The sequence below is a fragment of the Sinocyclocheilus anshuiensis genome, unplaced genomic scaffold, assembly GCF_001515605.1.
Source record: "Sinocyclocheilus anshuiensis isolate Anshui unplaced genomic scaffold, SAMN03320099.WGS_v1.1 scaffold532, whole genome shotgun sequence".
NCBI classification, from domain to species: domain Eukaryota; kingdom Metazoa; phylum Chordata; class Actinopteri; order Cypriniformes; family Cyprinidae; genus Sinocyclocheilus; species Sinocyclocheilus anshuiensis.
In genome coordinates, this window is record NW_015555819.1 from 772,201 (window position 1) to 795,923 (window position 23,723).

At 36.0% G+C, this 23,723-nt stretch overlaps 2 protein-coding genes across 4 annotated transcripts in view; both read left to right on the plus strand.

The window, feature by feature from the left end:
- Nucleotides 1–3,592, plus strand: part of LOC107675302 (troponin I, fast skeletal muscle-like) — a 9,371-nt gene extending 5,779 nt beyond the window's left edge. Inside the window, exons 4-7 of the mRNA XM_016469604.1 lie at nucleotides 743–871; nucleotides 1,640–1,729; nucleotides 1,841–2,017; nucleotides 3,196–3,592. Coding sequence (XP_016325090.1) covers nucleotides 743–871; nucleotides 1,640–1,729; nucleotides 1,841–2,017; nucleotides 3,196–3,282 — 483 coding nt within the window. The 3' untranslated portion in view covers nucleotides 3,283–3,592. The remainder of the gene's footprint in view (nucleotides 1–742; nucleotides 872–1,639; nucleotides 1,730–1,840; nucleotides 2,018–3,195) is intronic.
- Nucleotides 3,593–3,750: 158 nt separating this feature from the next.
- On the plus strand, nucleotides 3,751–6,956 carry LOC107675255 (troponin I, fast skeletal muscle-like). 3 transcript variants are annotated; one of them, XM_016469533.1, is made up of 8 exons: nucleotides 3,751–3,829; nucleotides 3,964–4,220; nucleotides 4,927–4,959; nucleotides 5,055–5,091; nucleotides 5,196–5,324; nucleotides 6,122–6,211; nucleotides 6,338–6,514; nucleotides 6,648–6,952. In XM_016469533.1, the coding sequence occupies exons 3-8, from the start codon at nucleotides 4,952–4,954 to the stop codon at nucleotides 6,735–6,737; spliced, it is 531 nt and encodes a 176-aa protein (XP_016325019.1). In that variant the 5' UTR covers nucleotides 3,751–3,829; nucleotides 3,964–4,220; nucleotides 4,927–4,951; the 3' UTR covers nucleotides 6,738–6,952. The 3 variants fall into 3 exon arrangements, with proteins under 3 accessions (XP_016325019.1, XP_016325020.1, XP_016325021.1); XM_016469534.1 differs by lacking the exon at nucleotides 3,751–3,829 and having other exon boundaries at nucleotides 3,946–4,220; XM_016469535.1 differs by lacking the exons at nucleotides 3,751–3,829; nucleotides 3,964–4,220; nucleotides 4,927–4,959 and having other exon boundaries at nucleotides 5,047–5,091; nucleotides 6,648–6,956.
- The last annotated feature ends 16,767 nt before the right edge of the window (nucleotides 6,957–23,723 follow it).

The following is a 23,723-nucleotide window of genomic DNA, read 5'->3' on the forward strand; positions in this document are numbered from 1 at the left end:
AGTTGGGTTAGTCCATATTTGACCCAAAGTTGGGTTAAAACAACCCAGCATGTTTTAGAGTGTAGGCTATACTCTCAAAATATTATAACTTTAATCTCGTAATTGCTACGACTAAATTCTCAGAATTTTGACTTTATTCTCAAAATATTTTGACTTTATTCTCATAATTTTGACTTTATTCTTATAATTTTGACTTTTTCTCAAAATATTATGACCTTAATCTCGTAATCTTAGATTTTATTTTTAATTTTTTAATGTAGCACTAAAATGCTAAATATAATATAATTAAAGACCACATTAAATTAATATTTGACTTGTGGCTTTTAAAATATAAATATAATACAATATAACAATGTAATTATTAATAACATCAAAATAATATTTGACTTTTGTGGCTTTTAGTTGATGTCTGTTTGCATTATTTTACCTATTAGCTCCTGAATGTTAATTAAATAAACTTTCACCATATACATACATTTCAATTTTACTTTTGAGTTTTACTCTTCTACAAATACAGAGCAAAAAATATATGGCTTTGTCCAATCAAATGCTCTGCAGGAGGAGAATGACCCTCCGTTTAATACCATCTGCATCTGGCTAACTGGCTGTGACATAAGCTTAGTGATTAATAGTGTTTTTTCACCGACTGCTTCTGTTTTTGTCAGTATGTGTTTATTGCTGTAAGCAACACTGTAATGGTGTTTTATGAGATTCAGGGTCCAAATGATGTATTTGTCCACAGAGTTTGGTGCTCGGCATTGCGAAGGGCATTCTGGAGAAAGAAGTCGCTCAGATTAAGGTAGATAAGGAGAAATACATGTCAGAAAACTGCCCTCCTCTGTCCATACCCGGATCTACACAGGAACTGCAGGTCTGTTTCCTCATTCACCATCTGTTCAGAAGACTAAAGCAATTAAAAGTCCTTACTTAGCACATCTATGTCACTTAGATATTTATTTGTATACATTTTCACCAGGAAGATGGAATTTTTGTTTAATTATTTTTAATATGTTCCTTATAAAAACAGTAATAACCATATTATATATATATAAAAACACACACATACAGTATATATTTTGAAAATATTTACGTGTATATATATTTATATTCTTATATATAAATGTATTCAATATATAAACATACAATTTTTCTTAAATATATACATGCATGTGTCTATTTATATAAACATAATAAATATACACAGTACACACACATATATTATGTAAACAAAAACTTTTATTTTGGATGCGATTAATCGTTTGACAGCACTAATAAATATATATATATATATATCACCAACAGCAACAGTAACTCCATGGTTTTTGTAGTTAAACTAAAACTTAGCCATAAAAACATTTTTATTTACCTGAAATGAAATAAATGTTAATTGAAATATGTATATGTGTGTATGTGTATGTGTGTGTATATATATATATATATATATATATATAAACACTAAGTTGTGAATGAACAGATTTGCTCTTGAGATGTTTATTAGTGCATTGCAGATGTTTTGCAGAAGTTTCGGTGACGTATGTACACCTAGGGCTGATCGAAGTTGTATTGCACTTTCTTGAAACAATATGTTGCAAAAGATGGTTTGAAAACAGAATCTGAATATTTAAACATCTCTATTTAGGAGCTGTGCAAGAAGCTTCACCAGCAAATCGACAATGCTGATGAGGAGAGATATGACTTGGAGTCCAAAGTGGGCAAGGCCTGCAAAGAGGTAACGTCCGATACTCAAATATACCTTATTATGGTGGTGACAATGTTTCTGATGAGTCTATATACTGGGTTCTCTGAGCTCCAGTTTGACTGCTGTTTAATGTGTGTATAGATTGAGGATCTGAAGATCAAGGTGGTCGACCTGCAGGGCAAGTTCAAGAAACCTGCGCTGAAGAAAGTGCGTCTGTCTGCCGATCAGATGCTTCAAGCTCTGCTGGGCTCCAAACACAAGGTGTCTCTGGATCTGAGGTCCAACCTCAAACAAGTCAAGAAGGAGGTCAAAGAGGAGGTGGGTGAAATATGATATTGTGACATTATTCCTATGCAGAGAACAGATATTAATAGTTATGGCCGTGAAGTCTGAATGGATACAAAACGTACAAAATGAAAACCATCTCATGGTTTACTCCTTCAATAAATATATTTTAAAGATATTGATAATTAGTGGTTTATAATGTGTTTTTGTGCGAGTGATGCTTTGCAGCTTTACAGGAATAAACTTTTTTTGTGAAAAAAAAACAAAAACATTTCAGCTGCATGTATTGTAGTCCATGTATTGTCATTATTGGATAAGAAAAAAATCTGAGGTGTCAGTGCAGTTAAATTGATAATATTACTGAATATAATGTGTGCTTAAATACATAATATTATCATCCATATTTAATTTAATATAAATTAATGGAAATTATTGAATGATTGAATAAAATGCTTAGTTAGTTAATTAATTAATAATATACAATTTCTGCTGGTCTTAAAAAGGTCTTCATACAGTAAGAATGAATTAATCCTTCCACAAAAGCTCTCAATATTTTAACTTTCTTTTCAAATACAAATATCTGAACATCCTTTAATCAAGATACATGAGCATAAGTCAGAAATTGAACAAAATTGAATTTATGCTTAAAACAAGAACAAGCGTCTGAAATGGGGAATGAGAACTCGTTTTGCCTTTGAATTAAGTTGTTAATTCAGTTTCTCACAAAACAAGACTAATTATCTACTGTGATCATGCTTCTCTAGTAAATGTATCTCGATTTAAGAATCTTTATACATTTGCATTGGAAAACAAGACAAAAAATACTGCGGAAGAATCATTTTTTACTGTCTAATGAGAAGGTTCAGTAAAGTTATCTCCAGATTGTAGTGTTTAGAAGCAGAGCTATTCAAGACATAAGCAATTTTTTATTGTGTGTGTGTGTGTGTGTGTGTGTGTGTGTGTGTGTGTAATTGGAATTAAAGTAATGAAGATATGTAGAAAGTAGAAAGACCATATTGATGTACTCAGTTCTGTTGAATTGATTCCTTAAATTGTCTTTGCTTAGTCTTACAATCTCTTCAATTTACCTTCATGAAATCTGCATAAACCCTGATAGAAAATAATATGCTGTGTGTGTGTGTATATAAACATGTATATATGTTTTATATGAGTAGCATTCCTTCACACTTTATCCCTCTCTCATAATCCAGGCTGCAGATGTCGGCGACTGGCGTAAGAACGTTGAAGACAAGGCCGGTATGGACGGCAGGAAGAAGATGTTCGAGGGCGAGGCCTAAATTCACGGACGTTTCTTTGTTTAATTATTATAGGAATTTGTCAGAGCTGCGCGGTCATTTATCTTTTTGCCACAGTTTTATGTCTTTTCTGCTTTCAGCGCTTCAGATGAGCATTTGTTTCACGCAGTATGTACGTCCTGAAAGGGAATTGTGTATCATCATCGCAGAGCCACTACCATTAAACGAATGCTTCTGAGGAAAATCCTTTTTCACGTTTGTTTTATTACGCACATTTGGTCCTTTCATTCTTTTCCAGTCTATGACTAGTGGTTTGTTATGACTTTAATAAATAAATACTGTAGTGCTACTATTACAGCAGTCGTTTCGTCTGTCTTTCTCAACTTCATTGCACCATCTTTATTCCTTTAATTTAATTAGATTTTTAATTATTAAATTAAATTAAATTAAATTGAATCATTTTTTGTTTTTTGTTTTGTTTTGTTTTGTTTTGTTTTGTTTTGTTTTGTTTTGTTGGTACACCACATCCAGAAGAAATATAGATGGCATTTCAGATCATATTTATGGACATGTCCTCTTTTGCTGTATGGTAAGTAATTTAAACTACAATTAACATTGTTTTGCTGAAATATCTCTTATTATTTTGGATTATAGCCCTCTGCTTTGTTTAAGTGGTTTATGTTTTTTGTATCTTGGTGTGTTAAGCATTGCTTCCATTTACAGCACACACACACACACACACACATGCGTCTTGAAGGAAGGGAAATTTACGAGGCTTTCCAAGGATGGGCTGGGGATATTTCAGGAGCTCAGCGGCCTATTGGTCTGAGGAGGAATCCACTTCCATAAACAGGACTCCCAGGATCTGCTGAGCCATCAGACCACAACATATATATCCTATTTAATTTTTTTCTCTCTGGGGCTCACCAGTCTTTCCAGTTCTTCTTCCAAGTGTGTACTGCCCTCTTCTTCTCTCATAGGTGAGCGTCAATCCAGAACTCTCTCTAGATCTGTATGTAAAGGACACACAGTTGCTACATATCAACTGCGTCCAATATGTGTCTAGACACATATTGTTTTTTTTTTTTTATATTCATGAGCAGTTAGAATATGTTAATAAGTGTGATTTTAAACAGAGCTATAAATTAGCAGATAAAGTATACAATTGAATTGCTATGTTTTCAATTTCTGTATTAAATGGAGTTTTATAATTTTTAAAAAATTTTAAAAGAATTACTATGGATTTTTAATGTATACGTTGAAAAAGTAATATTTTGTTTCTTGAATATGAATGTTCAATTTAATATAATTTAAATATAATTTAATCTGCTCTAATTGATATGGCAGACTATTGTGTATAAATCACATGACCTGGACTGTTGTTTTTATTAATAAAATCTGCTAAGTAATGCTTGCAACCAGTTTACAATGTGACATAAATATGCAATAATACTTATCTTTGATGTAATAGTGTAACTCTAATATGCTATAATCTTTAATTGAATTTGAATTGAATACAGCAGCTGATCTCTGGTATCGTGTTTAATGTGTCAGATGGACGTCTCAAGACTGTTGGACTAAACTTAGACTCCGCTGTCCCTGACTGAATGTATTTCTTAAAGTGCTTGTCCTGGATTAGCTGATTAACTCAGCTGCCATCTAATAATTGATTTCTATCCAATCCAGGGTGAGAACGCACTAAACCGCCGAGATGTCAGAGTAAGTATTCTGATTCTGGTTGGATTGTGATTTGTTCTTTGAGTAATCCAGCACAAGCACAGTGTGTCTCATGGTGAACTTGTTTTCATGAACAGAAAAAAGATGACCTCCAGCCGTAGGCACCATCTGAAGGTAAGACATGTTTTTACCGTAATTTCATAAAGCGCAGATTTGAAGAAAAAAACATAAGCTTATATTGTTTATTGAGATTATTGTTTGTCTGTTGGTGTCGTCAGAGCCTGGTGCTCTCTATTGCCTTCAGTCTAATGGACGCTGAAGCCAAGCAGCTTGTTGCTAATAAGGAGGCTCATATGAATGAACACTGCCCTGCTCTCGATCTGCCTGGATCCATGCAAGATCTGCAGGTGCCAATGCATTATTATTATTATTATTATTATTTATTATTATTAACAATAATAATAATAACTGTGAAATAATATAATTATTGTATTGATTATCATATCAATACTATTGTTTCAATTTTCACTTTTTTGAAAACACACACACACACACACACACACACACACACACACACACACACATGCATACATACAATCATATCTAGTTAAATTACCACATATTAATATACATTTAATAGATATAATTACATAATAAGTATCTATCTATCTATCTATCTATCTATCTATCTATATTATAATTATATAGTTATATAAACATTTAATATTGCTTTACTCTTTGAGCTACAGGAAAATCATAAGTATTATAATTATTTTAATGACAACATATTAATATACTTTATTTTAGTATCATTGAGATACTATTATAGTTTTTTGTTCATATTTTGAATCTCTTAGTTTCATTTTGTGAACTTTTTAGTACATGTGTTGTGTTTTTGTCATTTGTAGTTTTTCTTAATATTTATTTCAGTTTTAGTTCATTTATTACGTGAAGTTAAACTAAAAATAATAAATGTTGAAATAGCTGAAACAAAAAAATAATAATAATACGTTAACGTTTACTTCATTTCAAGTAATGAAAATGTTTTTTATGGATTTAATTTGAGTTTTAGTATTAGTTAAATTTAATAACCCTGACTATAATTACACAATTTTATACTTATGTAATATACTGTAGATGGATGGATGGATATCTGATCATCAGTATCATATATCATATGTATAATGTTGTTTTGGCCTTCCAGGAGCTGTGCAAGAAACTGAACCAACAGATCGACCAGGTTGATGAGGAGAGATATGACTTGGAGTCAAAGGTTGCCAAGTCAAACAAGGAGGTAAAAATCGTGAAACTTCAGTTTGTTCAGTGATTCATCCATTTATTTGTTTCTACAAAGAAACAAATAAAGATAACTATTTGGTTCTCCGAGCTCCAGTTTGACTGCTGTTTAATGTGTGTATAGATTGAGGATCTGAAGATCAAGGTGGTCGACCTGCAGGGTAAGTTCAAGAAGCCTGCGCTGAAGAAGGTGCGCATGTCTGCTGACGCTATGCTTCAAGCTCTGCTGGGCTCCAAGCACAAGGTCTCCATGGACCTGAGAGCCAACCTCAAACAAGTCAAGAAGGAGGTCAAAGAGGAGGTGGGTTGCAGATTCAGAAATGCTTCTTGTCTTTGCTTGGCTGTGTTACCCAGTTCATAGGAAAGTCTTCAAGTGGGATGTGTTTGGTTTGGATCCTCCTGTGCTCACATCTGATGTTTTTGCGTTTCCACAGTCTGCAGAACAAGTCGGCGACTGGCGTAAGAACATCGAGGATAAGGCTGGTATGGACGGCAGGAAGAAGATGTTTGAGTCCGAGGCTTAAGATGTATTGTTTATTCTCCAATATGTCTTAAAAATTCTCTGGTAAACATCTTTCTATCCTGTGAACCTCCCGTTCCAATAAAAATATTTTTCCTGGACCTTTTTTGCACATTGTACATTGTTCCAGTGTTGAATGGCATGGCATTAAAGATTAGTGTATACATACTGTATGTATTTGCCTTTGTGTCTTTGCTCAGAGTTACAGCACTATTGAACAGCTGATATTATATTACCATGTACACTAACACTTGGGGTCTGTAGGAGTTTTTAACAATTTTTTTGAAAGAAGTCTCTTTTGCTCACAACGGCTGGATTTATTTGATTAAATATACAGTAAAACAGTAATATTGTGAAATATTATTTGAATTTCAAATAACATTTTTCTGTTTTAATATATTTTAAAATATAATTTATTCCTGTGATCAAAGCTGAATTTTCATAATCATTACTTCAGTCTTCAGTGTCACATGATACTTCAGAAATCATTCTAATATGCTGATCTACTGCTCAAAAACATTTCTGATTATTATCAATGCTGAAAACTGCTGATACATTACTGTAACTTTTGATCAATTAAATGCATTCTTGCCGAAGAAAAGTATTAATTTATTTTTGGGGAAAAAAAAACTGATTTAATATAGCATTTTTAATCTGCAATATGTGTTTACTTTTGATCAAATATCTTAAAAGGCATAAAGGAAGATTTACATTTATTTATTTTAAATGACTGTATTAACAAAGTCATTATAATAAGTTATACTGAAGTAGTACCACTATACAGTAATGGTATCATATGGTAAAACCATGGCACTTTTTTAATGAAATGCTACTAAAAGATTCCAGTACCAATTTCAAGTCCCATTTGATTTATGTGGCCCCCTGAGAATACCATGTTAATACCACAGTATCATGCACAATTACCAATAAAGCATGGTAATTACATGGTACATTAGGTATTTTTTCTTAGTTCATTACACTTTTGTAAACATGAATGAAAATACTCTAATTATGGGTATAAAACATCTTTAAGTTTTCAATCTCATCATTATGACTCAGTATTCTAGAATTTCGCTGTTTGTCATAATTAGGACTTTTCACCTCATAATTTAAACTTTTTGTCATACTTATGGCTTCTCTCATAACTTCAACTTTGTATCTCGAATTTTGCAAGTTTATGTCCGAATTGACTTTGAATTTGATAATAGAGGTTTTTATCTCAGAATTTCATCTTTACAGTATGAGACTAATATGACTTTTATCTCAAAAATTCAATTTTTTAATCTTATCATTATGACTCAGTATTATATAATTTTGACTCATAATTACGACTTTACATCTCATAATTGAAACTTTTTGTCATACTTATTGCTTCTCTCATTTCAACTTTGTATCTCAAACTTTGAGTTTGTCTGAACTGACCTTGAATTTGATAGCAGACTTTTTATCTCATAATTTGAACTTTTCGTAGGTCTATTGCAACTTTTATCTCAAAATGTAGATTTTTTAATCAAATCATTATGACTCAGTATTATATAATTTCGACTGTCATAATTATGACTTTTCATCTCAGAATTGTAACTTTTTGTCATAATTATGACTTATCTCATAATTTCTGAATAGCTCATGATCTTGTAACTGATTATAAACATTTTAAATGTATGCAGTAATATAACAAAGTATGCTGTGTTTTAGTATTATTAGTGAGTATATTATTATGCATATTTCTAGGGTCCTTTGTAAAACCTGACACATTTTAATGAGATCTTCCAGCAAATATTTAGATTAAAAAAAAGAAACTATCCATCTCAATCATCCTAGCTGTTCCTACTAACAAATATATTGGGCCTGGCCATTTCATTTTTGACAAAGACAACACAGGAACCCCCAGCACTTTCACTATGGGACCCTGAACCATTTCAGGCTTGCACTTTCACACCCAGCCCATCCATCAGCTCCTCTTTCTGGATCCAGGGCTCTCATCGCCTCCATGTAAGGTCAGGCCGGCCTGGATTTAATTGCTTGTGTGGACCGGCCATGTTCAGGGACCCTCTTAGATTTCTCTTTAAGGAGCTCAAGTGTTGTACTGCGAGGAGCTGACTTTCTAAGTATATCTCCTGACCCTGCTGCACCAAATGCAAGAAGATGCCAAACTATGTTGAGGGCACATAATTTCCACAGGCACTTAGAAAGACACCCTGAAACCTAAAACAAGGGTTATAACATTTAGAAAACTGCCACCATGAGATCTGGTGTCCTTTGGGTCCATTTAGGAGGTTGAATTTCAGGTTAAAAACAACCATTTACATGCATATTAATGTGTTGTCATCATTTATTTTTTTTTAACCCTCTGGATACTGCATTAGAATCAAATGCAAATGGTATGAATGGTAAGCGTTTTTTAATGGCTAATGGGGTTCTGCTCCAGGCACTGCTGTGACACATAATGATGTCAGTAATGTCATGACCCATCTGTGGTCTCTGGCCTTGCTCTGTCACATGAACTTATGAGAAACAGCTGCTTTTAACTGGCACATACAGCCATGCACAAGCCAGGGTGTAACACAGGACTATTACAGCTACAGCACTGAAGTTTTGCAGTGCTGCAGATTGTGAAAGGGGTCCTATTTTGTCCTATGCTCTTTTACAAAGTCTTGATTTTGTTTTGGGGGTGTACTAGAACAGGCTCTCATACTAGGTTGTTCAAAAAATTTGTCATACTTATGGCTTCTCTCATAACTTCAACTTTGTATCTCGAATTTTGCAAGTTTATGTCCGAATTGACTTTGAATTTGATAATAGAGGTTTTTATCTCAGAATTTCATCTTTACAGTATGAGACTAATATGACTTTTATCTCAAAAATTCAATTTTTTAATCTTATCATTATGACTCAGTATTATATAATTTTGACTCATAATTACGACTTTACATCTCATAATTGAAACTTTTTGTCATACTTATTGCTTCTCTCATTTCAACTTTGTATCTCAAACTTTGAGTTTGTCTGAACTGACCTTGAATTTGATAGCAGACTTTTTATCTCATAATTTGAACTTTTCGTAGGTCTATTGCAACTTTTATCTCAAAATGTAGATTTTTTAATCAAATCATTATGACTCAGTATTATATAATTTCGACTGTCATAATTATGACTTTTCATCTCAGAATTGTAACTTTTTGTCATAATTATGACTTATCTCATAATTTCTGAATAGCTCATGATCTTGTAACTGATTATAAACATTTTAAATGTATGCAGTAATATAACAAAGTATGCTGTGTTTTAGTATTATTAGTGAGTATATTATTATGCATATTTCTAGGGTCCTTTGTAAAACCTGACACATTTTAATGAGATCTTCCAGCAAATATTTAGATTAAAAAAAAGAAACTATCCATCTCAATCATCCTAGCTGTTCCTACTAACAAATATATTGGGCCTGGCCATTTCATTTTTGACAAAGACAACACAGGAACCCCCAGCACTTTCACTATGGGACCCTGAACCATTTCAGGCTTGCACTTTCACACCCAGCCCATCCATCAGCTCCTCTTTCTGGATCCAGGGCTCTCATCGCCTCCATGTAAGGTCAGGCCGGCCTGGATTTAATCGCTTGTGTGGACCGGCCATGTTCAGGGACCCTCTTAGATTTCTCTTTAAGGAGCTCAAGTGTTGTACTGCGAGGAGCTGACTTTCTAAGTATATCTCCTGACCCTGCTGCACCAAATGCAAGAAGATGCCAAACTATGTTGAGGGCACATAATTTCCACAGGCACTTAGAAAGACACCCTGAAACCTAAAACAAGGGTTATAACATTTAGAAAACTGCCACCATGAGATCTGGTGTCCTTTGGGTCCATTTAGGAGGTTGAATTTCAGGTTAAAAACAACCATTTACATGCATATTAATGTGTTGTCATCATTTATTTTTTTTTAACCCTCTGGATACTGCATTAGAATCAAATGCAAATGGTATGAATGGTAAGTGTTTTTTAATGGCTAATGGGGTTCTGCTCCAGGCACTGCTGTGACACATAATGATGTCAGTAATGTCATGACCCATCTGTGGTCTCTGGCCTTGCTCTGTCACATGAACTTATGAGAAACAGCTGCTTTTAACTGGCACATACAGCCAACATGCACAAGCTAGGGGTTAACACAGGACTATCACAGCTACTGCTCTGACGTTTTGCAGTGCTGCAGAGTGTTAAGATCCGTTCACACCAAGGACGATAACTTTAGTGGTAAAGCTTCAATAATCACTCAGTAAGAATTGTGAAGTCCGCACCACAACTACATTACAGTATAATGATAATGACAGGTATGGAAGCCTATTCCTGTCAACTGAGAAGTCAAATGAAAATGGAAACTTTGAAATGAAAAGTCACCATTTTTATCATAACTCTTTTATTATCTAATATTGACTTAATTATTATCTCATAATTGACTGTCATAATTTTGACTTTTTAATCTTATCATTATGACAGTATTATATAATTGTAAATGCTTATCATAATTATGACTTTTCATCTCATACTTTAAACTTTTTGTCATAAAACATGACTTGTCTCATAATTTCGACTTTGTATCGCAAATTTTATGTTTATGTCCAAATTGACTTTTGAATTTGATCATTGACTTTTTGTCTCATAATTTTAATTTTCTGGGACTATTACGACTTTTACCTCAAACTTTCAACTTTTTAATCTCATCATTATGACTCAGTATTTTGTCATTTTGAATTGATTGAATTGAAAAGTCTCATAATTATGGCTTTTCATCTTATAATTTAATTTTTTTGTCATTAACATGACTTCTGTCATAATTTAAACTTCATATCTCAAATTTTGAAAGTTTATGTCTGAATTGACTTTTGAATTTGATAATCCACTTTTTATCTGATAATTTCAACTTTTTGTTGGTCTACAACTTTTATCTCAAAATGTAGACTTTTTATTCAACTGTTTGTCATAATTATGAGTTTTCAGCTTATAATTTAAACTTTTTGTCATAATTATGACCTCATATTTTTTACTTGGTATTTCAAATTTTGGAATTCTATGTCCAAATTGACTTTTGAATTTGATGAGTTACTTTTTATCTCATAATTTCAGCTTTTTAAGACTTAATTTTGACCTTGTTACTCATAATTTTAACTATTCATTCCATAATTATGACTTGTTATGTCATAATTAGGATTTATGAAAGCACTTTCAGAATATTTTTTTCTAGCTAATCAATGATAAAACATTGGCAGAGAATTTGAATCCACCTGGATTTAATGAGTTTAAGCACTTTAAGCTGCAGATGACAATGGTTGTGCATGCTTATAATAAACAGAACGATATTGTTCTGGCACCAACATTTATTAACGTGGATGCTAATATAGTTATCGTTCTTAGTTGTTGGTTTATACACTTAAACTCTATGCTATCAATTTACTTTTAGAACTCACGAGATCGGAGAAGAACTATTTCTGCTTAACTTGGCCATTAAAGTGAATGTAACTTGACTAACAAAATGTATTCAGGTTGATTCAGTCATCATATATACATTTTATTTTTTATTTTTACATAACTTATTTTTAGGTTACATGATCAGTTTTGCTGTACTCTACTCTACCACCATCTGGTCATTCACTGGAAATCCAGTGTCAGAGGCAAATCCATGTTAATATAAACCTGACTACTCCAAATCCAGAATACTTCTGTGCAGTCCTGAGTGTGCCATCGTCCAGGCCATGAGAATGTCACCTTGTGTCTTGCTCGTGGATATTACACTTCTGTTCCCATGGAAAGAGGCACTGTGATTACATCAGCACAACAGGAATGTGCCTGGGTCTCATCTGGTGTTTGTGTATTTGGCCATTAGAGGGCAGATTAAGTCATATATTTGTATGTTTTCTTTACCGCATATAGGAGTCGATACAAGATTAGTAAAAATGGCAGAAAGGAGACTGGCAGCAATAGTAACTACACTTATTCATAATTAATGAGATTATATAATTATACTACCGATTATATGTTTGTCTTTCTTTCTTTCTTTCTTTCTAAGAAATGAAGTGTGATCACATCACTTTATATAATATGTTTTTAACATTTACACAGAATTTGATATCCATTTTCCATTTTTTTTTCTGCTGTCTGAAGTTTTGATGGCATTTTTATTTTTTTCATTTTTAGGTTGTTGGATAATAGTTAACGAATGAAAAGCTGATGACCTCTCTGGTAGCTAATAGGTAACAAAATTGGTAGTGACTTTTGTCATGGCTGTGAGGTAACGCTAGTTATGAAATATTAATTAAACTAAAACTAATTGTAATTAACTAATTTCAATTACATTTATCTTTAATTATTATTAAAAAAAACTTGAAAATGCATAATGAGCATGATCTTTTTTGCTTCAAAATGTTATTTCTAGATAAGAAAACAAATAAATTTGTTTCCTCAGATTAAGTCTCAGACTATAAATAAACTTCGTGGTTTAAACGGGGGTATCAAAGAATGATAAACACTTGAGGGCATTCAGAGAGGGTCTGAGAAAGAATGATGGGATTGAGATGTCGTGGGACATTTTTAAAACTGATTTTATCTAATCCCTATGATGGGAATCCAAGTCATTTTTCAACATTTCTTTGCCTAAAGTGCGTTCAGTTAGCGTTTTTCCAACTGGACAAGTAAACGTGAAAAATGAGACTTTTTAATGTGTTTACATTTTACAAAAGGTCATTTTTGAGGTATACGTATGTGTAAATTAGAACAAAATGTAATTAAAAACACCTATGCTTTGCTTGCCACCTTGCTACGCCAAGAACTACAAACATGTATGTTTCTCATCAAACCTCCTGGATCTGACAATGAATATACCCAGCCTCAAGCCAAATATTGTTGTTTTTATTCTTCCACCAAAACTCTGGCTTTTTAAATTGCCAATTTTCTTACACAGGTTTCGCCTTGGCCTTGATCAGCAATCAAACGTTGTTGTAAACATCCACTGACGTCAACCCCATTTGCACCCAATCGCCCACTTGTAAGAAGTGCACCCTATTAGAAAAAAGTATCACCTCTGAGCTGTTATCTCAGTCTGTTGGTATGTGCTGCATGCTGTTCATATTCCCAAAACACAGCAGGGTTAACAACCTCTGGAAACTCAATTCCTCATAGTGGGGACAGATTACTGAGGCATTAGTCTGTCAGGGCATGATGCTTTGCCTTTGTGCTGTAGAGCTTTACGTTGAGGCCATGCTAGAAACAAAGAAAATGCAATGGACTACCACTGATAAGACAACAACTAATTACAATAATTATAACAAAATTGCTGTTTAACATTGTTTTTGCGCTACTGAATGGTTCCCTGAGATAACAGTGAGTGTTATATCCTGAATGTGGCTAATTATCGATAACTGAATCATATTAATATCCGATGAAGATTAAAATCGAATTTCGAATTTCATTATCGATTAGTCGAGTTTGTTCTTTGCAAAATCCACCGCTGTGGTTTTGACCACTTCACAGTAGTAAAAGAGGCATTTTATGAACATAACAGAGTGAGCTTATGTGGGAAAAATTTACAACACAGATGATCCCCAACATGCTTTACATAAAATTCCCAAGTAAACTCATAAGCATTAGCTTACCTTGTCAGATGCATGTGCTGTTTAATGCGTTTGAGAAATGTTTTCCCTATAGCTCACATTTTACGTTTTACTTTTATATCATCAACTGCAGATATCAGAAATTCATGTGAGTATTTACATTTAGCATAATGCTCGTCCGGACTCCTAATCTCCGCGTAAACAGACGGAACGCCTTAGAAGTGCAACAACTCAGACTACAGTACATTACTGTTTTTGTTAAAATATTTCCGTTGGACATAATGTTTTCATAAAAAAGTAATGGCGAGATTACGTTTTACAATCCGGTCTCGTAATTACAAGTCTATATCTCTTATATGTGGTAGAATTCTCAGAACTGTGAGAAAAAAGTCAGGATTGCGAGATAAATTTGCAATTGCATTTATTTAACTTTCTTCTCCTGCGTCTTATTCTTCATGCAATCCAGAATCGCAGCACAGTTTAAAGGTTTGTTTGAGCTGCGCCCTCTAATTTACAGCCGTGCATTTACATTTCCTTCATCCGGATGCTCATTTCATTTTTGGTGAAAGGGCTTTTGCAAAAATTAAGTATAAAATTAACTTTTATATTAAAAACAAACAATCACGCCCAGCCCAGATGAGAAAAAGTAATGCAAAAGTAAAGTAATGCATTACTTTCCATAAAAAGTAACTAAGTAATGCAATTGGTTACTTTTTTAGGGAGTAACTCAATATTGTAATGCATTCATTTTAAAAGTAACTTTTCCCAACACTGGTTAACACTTTGAGATTTTTTTTCTTTATTAACCTGTTTATTTTGGTAATTTGAACTTTAGCTTTTGTAATGTGGTGTTTGGGTTTTTGTTTCTTGTTCGTTGTTCATTGTTTTCATGTCTTTTATTTTGTAGTTAGGCCTAAGTCATGTTCTGTCATGTGATTCCCTTGTCTGTGTGTTATGTTTTGATTGGTTGTCTTAGACATGTGTCTTGTTTCCCATTGGTTTGTTCTTGTCATGTGACCCTCATTGTCTGCTATAAGTAGCCATCATGTTCCCATTGTACCTTGTCGTGTATTGATGTTGTAACCCGCTGTCGGTGAGTCTAGTCTGTTCAATATTGTAATGCATTCATTTTAAAAGTAACTTTTCCCAACACTGGTTAACACTTTGAGATTTTTTTTCTTTATTAACCTGTTTATTTTGGTAATTTGAACTTTAGCTTTTGTAATGTGGTGTTTGGGTTTTTGTTTCTTGTTCGTTGTTCATTGTTTTCATGTCTTTTATTTTGTAGTTAGGCCTAAGTCATGTTCTGTCATGTGATTCCCTTGTCTGTGTGTTATGTTTTGATTGGTTGTCTTAGACATGTGTCTTGTTTCCCATTGGTTTGTTCTTGTCATGTGACCCTCATTGTCTGCTATAAGTAGCCATCATGTTGTCATTGTTCCTGTGTTCCAGTGTCGTGTATTGAAGTTGTAACCCGCTGTCGGTGAGTCTAGTCTGTTTATGCTTCGTCAAGTCTGTTCAAGCCTCGTCAAGTCTGTGTCTCTAGTCTTCATTTATTTGGATCACGTCTGTAAATAAACTGCACATGGGTTCTTCACTACGCTCGCCTTCAGTGGACTAAATTCGTTACAGACCCAAACTACAATACAATACACGACCGCAAAAATGAACCCAGCAGATCGTCTCGTTCAACTTCGCCAAGGTAACAGGCCCGTTGAGGATTATGTGGCAGACTTTTGTAAGTTGTGTCATTTGGTAGACTTCAACAATACTTTCCTTAAAGACATTTTCCGTTTTGGTTTGGACAAAAACATTTCACAGTTAATGCCACGCAATACCCCACACTGGTCACTGGAACAATACATTGACTTTGCACTCCGTTTGGCTGGCTCACCATTTACTGTGGGGATAGTTGATGAGGAATCCTGCTATCCTCCAGTATCCGCCACACCAAAATGTTTGCACGTTATGTCTGGGATTATTCAAGTCATGTCAGAGTCTACGGAACCTGCTCACGTCATGTCTGCCAAGCCACAGCCTGCTAACGTCATGCCTGCAACTCCAGGACCTGCTGCTCACGTCTTGTCTGCCAAGCCACAGCCTGCTAACGTCATGCCTGCAACTCCAGGACCTGCTCACATCATGCCAGTTAAGTCAAAGTTTACTCATGTCATATCTACCAAGTCAAAGCCTGATCACATCATGTCTGCCAAGCCAGAGTCTGCTAACATCATGTCTGCTACCCCAGGGCTTGCTCACGTCATGCCGGTCACTCAAGAGACTCTTCTCAACATGGCCGCCATTGAAGAGCTTCTTCACAAGATGGCTGCCACACAAGAGTCTCTTCACAAAATGGCCACCCTTCTAGAGTCTCGTCACGTCTTAACTGATCGTCCAGAGTCTCGTCATATCGCAGCTGATCGCCCAGTGTCTCGTCATGACATGGCCACCATTTCAGCACCTCATCACATCATGGCCGCCATTTCAGAGTCTGTTCACGTCAAGCCTGATTCCTCGGCCAAGATGGCCGCCACGCCTGATTCCCCGGCCAAGATGGCCACCACGCCTGATTCTCCGGCCAAGATAGCCATCACGCCTGAGTCCTCGGCCAAGATGGATGCCACGCCTGAGCCTCTCCACGTCCCGGCTGTCACCAAGATTTCACCTAAGGATTTTTTTGGCGGGGGGGGCTATAGTACCCAAGCTGGTCTTCTGTGGAGCTTGGGCAAGGACTGAAAAGACTGATTGCTAGTGTGATGGACCCACCACTGATGTCAGTGCGAGCGGCTGACATTCCAGTGGTCCCTACGCTCTCAAGCCCGCCAGGCATTCCACTGTCTACTGCATTGCCTGTAATGGCAGTCACCATTTTGAGCGTGTGGGCTGCACACTGCGCTCAATAGGCCTCTCCTGTCTATGAATCCAATCCAGTGCCTCCAGAAGTGGTAGCATCCGCTGCAGAACCTCCAGAAGTGGCGGCATTCGCTTCTGAGAGGCCGTTCATGAACTCACTGTCTGCCCTGTCACGGCCACGGAGGCCGTTCGCGAACTCACTGTCTGCCCTGTCACGGCCACGGAGGCCGTTCGCGAGCTCACTGTCTGCCCTGTCACGGCCACGGAGGCCATTCACGAACTCACTGCCTGTCCTGCTATGGCCACGGAGGCCGTTCACGAACTCACGGTCTATCCTGTCACGGCTAAGGAGGCACCGCCATGGCTCCCTGCTGTGCCTGCACCACCATGGCTCCCTGCCCTGCCTGTACTGCCATGGCTCCATGCTCCTATGGATCTGATCCATGGCCCAGGTCCTCCAGTGTTCCACAGTCTACCACTGCCCCATGATCCTGGTCCACCACTGCTCCTAGCTCCAGGCCCGCCATTACTCCACACTCCAGGTCCTGTTCCTCTTCACGGGCCCTCCGTTCCACCTCCACTCCACCACTCTCCTGGACTTTTTGGATTTTGTTTGGGCGTCTGGAGCCACCCTTAGAGGGGCTTCAGTGGACTAAATTCGTTACAGCCTTAGAGCTGGAAACCAGCAATTGTATTTTGTATGAAATGTTTTTTATTCAATGAATCAAAGTTATGATTGACCATTTAGAGTATTTATATTCTCATTTATTCTTCATGTTTGGAGTATGGCTTTGACACAAAGTTGTGTTATGCTTGGAATCTCTAATGAGATTGCAGCTTAACGTGATGGCATGGCCTCTGGTTTTCACTCCATTTTAAAAGGCTATAAAATTGTCCTGCAGCTTTGTCCAAACAAGCTGGAATTTATGGAAAAATAGAGTGCAGCTCTGTGAAATTTGTCATGATATTGGCCCATAAAATCTGAGCATAAAGTCCATGATGCATTTTAGGTAGGAGTGATGGTGAAGTGGTAGTGTGGTGTGCTGGTTCAATCCCCGCTTCATCTACAGCAGCAGTCCGGCCTCGAGCAAGACAACTAACCCCAGACTAATTGTCCCTATAATAAAAATATACAGAAGGTCACTTCAAATATCAGTGAATCTTCATCTCCTAGTGTTAAAAACATGCTCATAAGGGTAGGAAATGTCTGGTGTTTGTATCTCATTAATAAATGACTGGCATCAAAACTGGCTGGTTTTATTGTGCTTTATCAAGGGTTTATAAGAAACAGATAACTACTGAGGCCTGTTTTGCAATTTTGCAATTTTCCCTTCTATGGTAAAACTCTGTGTACTGTGAATCAAAATGATAGTTGTTAAAAAGTATTTGAAGTCTTGTGTCATAGTAATGACTGAACATAAAAGCTTATTTTGTTTTTCCATTGCATAACCGTGCAGATTTCCAATCTTGATACTTTGACATTGTGTTCTGTTGATGTCAGTTTGTGAGTTGGTGTTTGAATGTGTAAAAGATTGCAACCTTTTGAAAATAATGTTGCCAGAATCCTAAAACGAAACCAGATGAAGAACAATCTGACTTGTATAGAGAAAACAAAATTGGAGAAAAAAAAATGTAGAATTCTTTCAGAATTCCCTATATGATATCAAAGCAAAGCAATCATCGGTCCACTAATATATGATTTCAATGAACTCAAGGCGCTCAGTAGCTCAGAAAACCAAATGCCCAATTTTGTCCATTAAATAATCAAATATTTAAACCTATAAATATATATAAAATTAAAAATATATAAAAATTAGAGTGTAAGAGTATAATGCATAAAAAGAAAAAAATGCTTCAGAGGCACAAATTATTGTATTTTTTATTTCCTGCTGAGAAATGCTTCGTGACAATGACATTTGTAGATAGTACTTTTTTGGTAACTTGCCTCTCAAGCAATTGTTCCACATTCATTAATATTTCACAGTTTGTTCTTGATTCAAATATTAATAAAAGTCTTAAGAATCAGTATAATTTGTTTACAAGGAATGAAATGATTGGCGGATTGTACAATTTATTTTCTTTATTTACTTTTTTGGCCTATAATCTTGATCAGTGTCATGAATAGTTTCTTTCACCAGCAGAATTGGTTAATATCTTAAGCATATAGGCCTATTGAAAACTTGAGATAAAATAAATGAGATAAAAAAGCCAAATAATTAAGGTAAATCAATTAGTCACAAAAACAAATTACTTCATGTATCAAACGTTTTTATGTCAAAAATATTTCTTAAACATGGACAAAACTGCATTAGCAAAAATAAACAGTTGTTGCTAGTCAAAGAACTTTGACAGGAATGGACACTTCACAGGGTAGTGCCACAAATCTCTCTGACCTTAGAATTTATGGCAGGACTGGGACCTGTGAGCAATGGAAAGAGTAATATAATCTGAGTCATCTCTTATCCTGAAGACCTCAATTCTTGTCTCATCAGGGCAGAGAATGTTTAACTCTTGCTCTCAGGGTCCTGTAAAAGCCATTTGTCAAACTCCAGGGGGTTTGTCATTAGCCTCTCTAAAAGTAATGTCCATTGTCCATCCAACCACTCCGCCATAAAGAGCTGATTGATAACGTCCTGCTGAGAAGGTTGTTCTTCCTGAAGGTTCTCCCATCTAAGTTCGATCTTTACCTGACTTTCTCTATATGTAAGTGCAAGCATAATATCTGGACAATCACAGCAAAGATTAGCGGTACACAATTGGCCAGTCCATTTTTTTAATGGGTATCCCCCAGGGTTATGTTATGGGCCCTATTGTATTCTCTCCACAGCTCCAAATTTAAAGTACATGGAGCAACATATTGGCACATAATTATCTCAAAAGATAAATGCAATTATTATAGAATTAAAAAATTATATATATTGTTTGTTTTCCCTTTTATTGAAGCCCGTGCACAGTCACAAGGGTATTCCTGGTGACGACCAATGTGTTGCTGTGGAGCTTCTAAAATGTTTAAGATGGTTGTTAGGGTACTGCTAGGGGTGTTCTGAGTGGTCGCTAGGTAGTTACTTATTAATCTATGCAAAATACTAGTTTATGTGTGTTTTTGTGTATTTGAGAGGGCAGGACTGTGTAAGTGGGAGACAACAGGAATGTGGGTAGTGGCTTGAAACTCTTGCTGTGTGTGAGTGTGTGTGAGGGAGTGCAGGACTCTGCATTCCCTTGGTGAGTCATAGGTCAGCGCATAGTCCTGCGAAATGACAAGGTCTATTTCCTGTGATCATTAGCATTTTCTTTTTATCTGTGAGTTGAGACAAGCAAAAAGTGAAAGGTTGAGCGGGAAATACCCAGTCAGCTCTTTCACTAAACCCTTAGCACCACTAGCTCAAAATTTGTATGATCCTCCATTACAATTCTTTAAAGGTGGTATAACATATGTATGCGAGAGAGAGATTTTTTTAAATACCACACATACAGTGTTTTCACAACCAGGCAGCAGACATCACTGAAATAGGTGTCCTGATAAATTTTAGTATGCATGCTCTCTCAGGGATGGTTTGTGGTCTAGAATCTAGACTAAGTTCTCTGAATATTTCTCTCTGTGGAGATGTATATTGGAGAGGGAGGCAGATGGCTGCAGGTGCTGAAGTCTCTAACATACCCTGTGAGGATTATGAGACGCAAAGGTTTCAGTGCAGTTTATTCATGTCAGACTGCTGTTGATGTGCTTCAACTTCACTAAAACCAGACATCATGCTGAGCATGGGGTGGTAAGAAAACATGTATAAGTTCTTGCCTTCATGGAATTAAAGGAATAGTTCACCCAAAAAATGAAAATTTGCTGAAAATGTACTCACCCTTCATTTTTTCAGGATGTAAATGAGTTTCAGAATGGATTTGGAGAAATTTAACATTACATCACTTGCTCACCAATGTATTCTCTGCAGTGAATGGGTGCTGTCAGAATGAGAGTCCAAACAGCTGATAAAAACCATCACAATAATCCACAAGTAATCCAATTCAAACCATTGCTTTCAGCTAAAGAATGTCCTCTATCATAATAGTGCTTTCTCCCAAGACACAAGTCTGAATTAGAGAGAAATGTGCAAAGATCCAGCACCATTTACAAGTGATAACAGTTCAAAACAGTACTAAATACATATGTGGGTGGATTTGGATGTGAAAGGACAACAGGGGATATACTTTTTCACTGGAGGAAGTGCTATTATGAATTATGAACTCGTATTTGAAGTAATTGTTAAAACACATAATGATTGATTTGTTTCTTACAAACATGCAGCTTTCCACTTGACAAGATGTTAAGATGATAACTGATGGACTGGAGTGGTATGGATTACTTGTGTATTATTGTGATGTTTTTATCAGCTGTTTGGACTCTCATTCTGACGGCACCCATTCACTGCAAATGATCCACTGGTGAGCAAGTGAAGTAATGATGTATTTCTCCAAATCTGTTCCAGAGAAACAAACTCATCTACATCTTGGATGGACTGAGGGTGAGTAAATTTTCAGCAAGTTTTCATTTTGGGTAAAGTATTCCTTTAATATTCTATACTTTCGACATATCCATGTATCCACAAATTCTAAAGCTTTGACTCTGAGCTTCTTTTGTCAAAGAGTGATTTCATGTTTCACATAACATGACTTATATTTATGAGTCTGTGAGTTGATCTGTCATTAGCACAGCTGTGCTGCAGTGAGACAGTATTGGCATGTTTGACAAGATCTTGGCCAACATCTTGGAACCCATCCTAAATGTTGTGTCATTATGTGTGTTGATTTCTGTTGATGTCACTACATACAGGACATAGGCAAATATAGTATTTAATACTGACATGAAAACCAATAACAACATAAAAAAAAAATCAGGATATTTAAGTTCCCTTTCAGTCGGTCACTCTCGACGTCACGTCGGATGACCGACGAAATTGGGATCTCGCTTAGAGAGACCAATCAACTTCGAGTGTAAACTAAACGAGCCAATGCACATTGGCATGCGATTATTGCATCCAGCTGCCGCTGATCACAGCGTGAGTATAAGTAGGCAGCAGATGCAGCGCACATTCAGCTTTTCGCTTCGGAGCTGAGCGATCACATCGTTCTGCTCCTGATCCCTCTACTGAGAGAAGAAGACTGAACGAGTTCAGCGTGCTCTTGGAGAGCTCTTCGTGTTGGCGGTACGGCGCTTCAGCGGTGGTGGTTACTCGTGTCGAGTGGGTTGCACACATCAGGCTGCACTACCCCCTGTTTGTGTTGCAGATGATCATCTCCCCTGTGCGCCTCAGCACGCTAAAAGAGCTTTTTCCCCTAAAACAGCAAATTTCGGGTGCGTCTTTTTAAAGACGACGTTGCGTGGCAAACTTGACGTTACGTCTTTGTAAAGACGACGTGGGTCTTGCTATAGACAACATATCACCCAGGCGTTTCTGGATGCGGTCGTTATTATGGTAAGTTCCAATTTTGTCTCAGATATTTCTCAGCAAAAGTCTCAATTTGTTCTCCATTTAATCTCATCAATCAAACAATCCAGATATTAAGTGATCCCGTGGGTGCTCGTGGAAAAACACAAGATAGTCTTCATTCATTTTAACCAATAAGAAACGGATTGCAGCTTTTACAACTTCATTCTCGTATTTATAGTTCATTTGAGGCAGTTTTTTGCATTATTTTAATGGCAAATGTCGAAAATGCATTATTGTAATACAAGAGGGTGCCAGCACGAATCTCTCGGCTTACCTGATCATGGCTCTGCGCTCCCTCTGATATTACGTGTAACTCAAACCTGTGTACGCGCGAATAAGTGCTTTTTGTGAACAGGTATTTGTTAAATAATTTGATTTAGTGAAGCGCTAACCCTCATAGAAACAATGTGTGTATTATATGGTTGGTAACTGCATGCATTTCACTTCGCAAGATACATTTTGTGTAGTGAATTCATCAAACGCACCATCGAACGGAATATAGCCTACTCTAGAAAAAACTAACACCCAGTATAATGAATTACTGAGTAATGAGAATGTTTAAATATGTTAAGCATTTGTTGCATATGTGTATGATAAGTTAGCCTGGTTATCATTTGTAAACAGCGATGAAAATGTGTTTTATAAAAATTAAAAAAAATGCTCGTTTTTTGCACCCACTTGGCAGAAACATAAATCTATGGCTATGTCCATAAAAAACTAAACTTACTGAAACTTAACCACATAGTGGGCTCGCAAACCTCTCATTCGGCGTGAATCGTTTCCATGAGAGAATCGTTACGCAGTCTAACATTTGGTTGCTAAACTATTAGGCTACTTATTATGTAAAGAAGGCTTTGGTCTATCTATGTGAACCACTTCCTAAAATGAAGAAAAACTCTGCGATACTGTCTACGACAAACAGACATAAGAAATATATTTAGCTACATAAACCTTGAAGGGCCCACTTTTAAGTGTTTACGCTTTGCTGACATTAATGCATTATATAAGTCACTTTGGAATATAAATCATAGCACGCTTCAGAAGATAAAAAAACACAAGT

Excerpts from the sequence above, each read along its gene's own strand:
- LOC107675255 (XM_016469533.1), top strand. Across the intron at positions 6,212-6,337 it reads TTGCCAAGTCAAACAAGGAG|ATTGAGGATCTGAAGATCAA; the intron begins GTAAAAATCGTG and ends ATGTGTGTATAG. Across the intron at positions 6,515-6,647 it reads AGAAGGAGGTCAAAGAGGAG|TCTGCAGAACAAGTCGGCGA; the intron begins GTGGGTTGCAGA and ends GCGTTTCCACAG.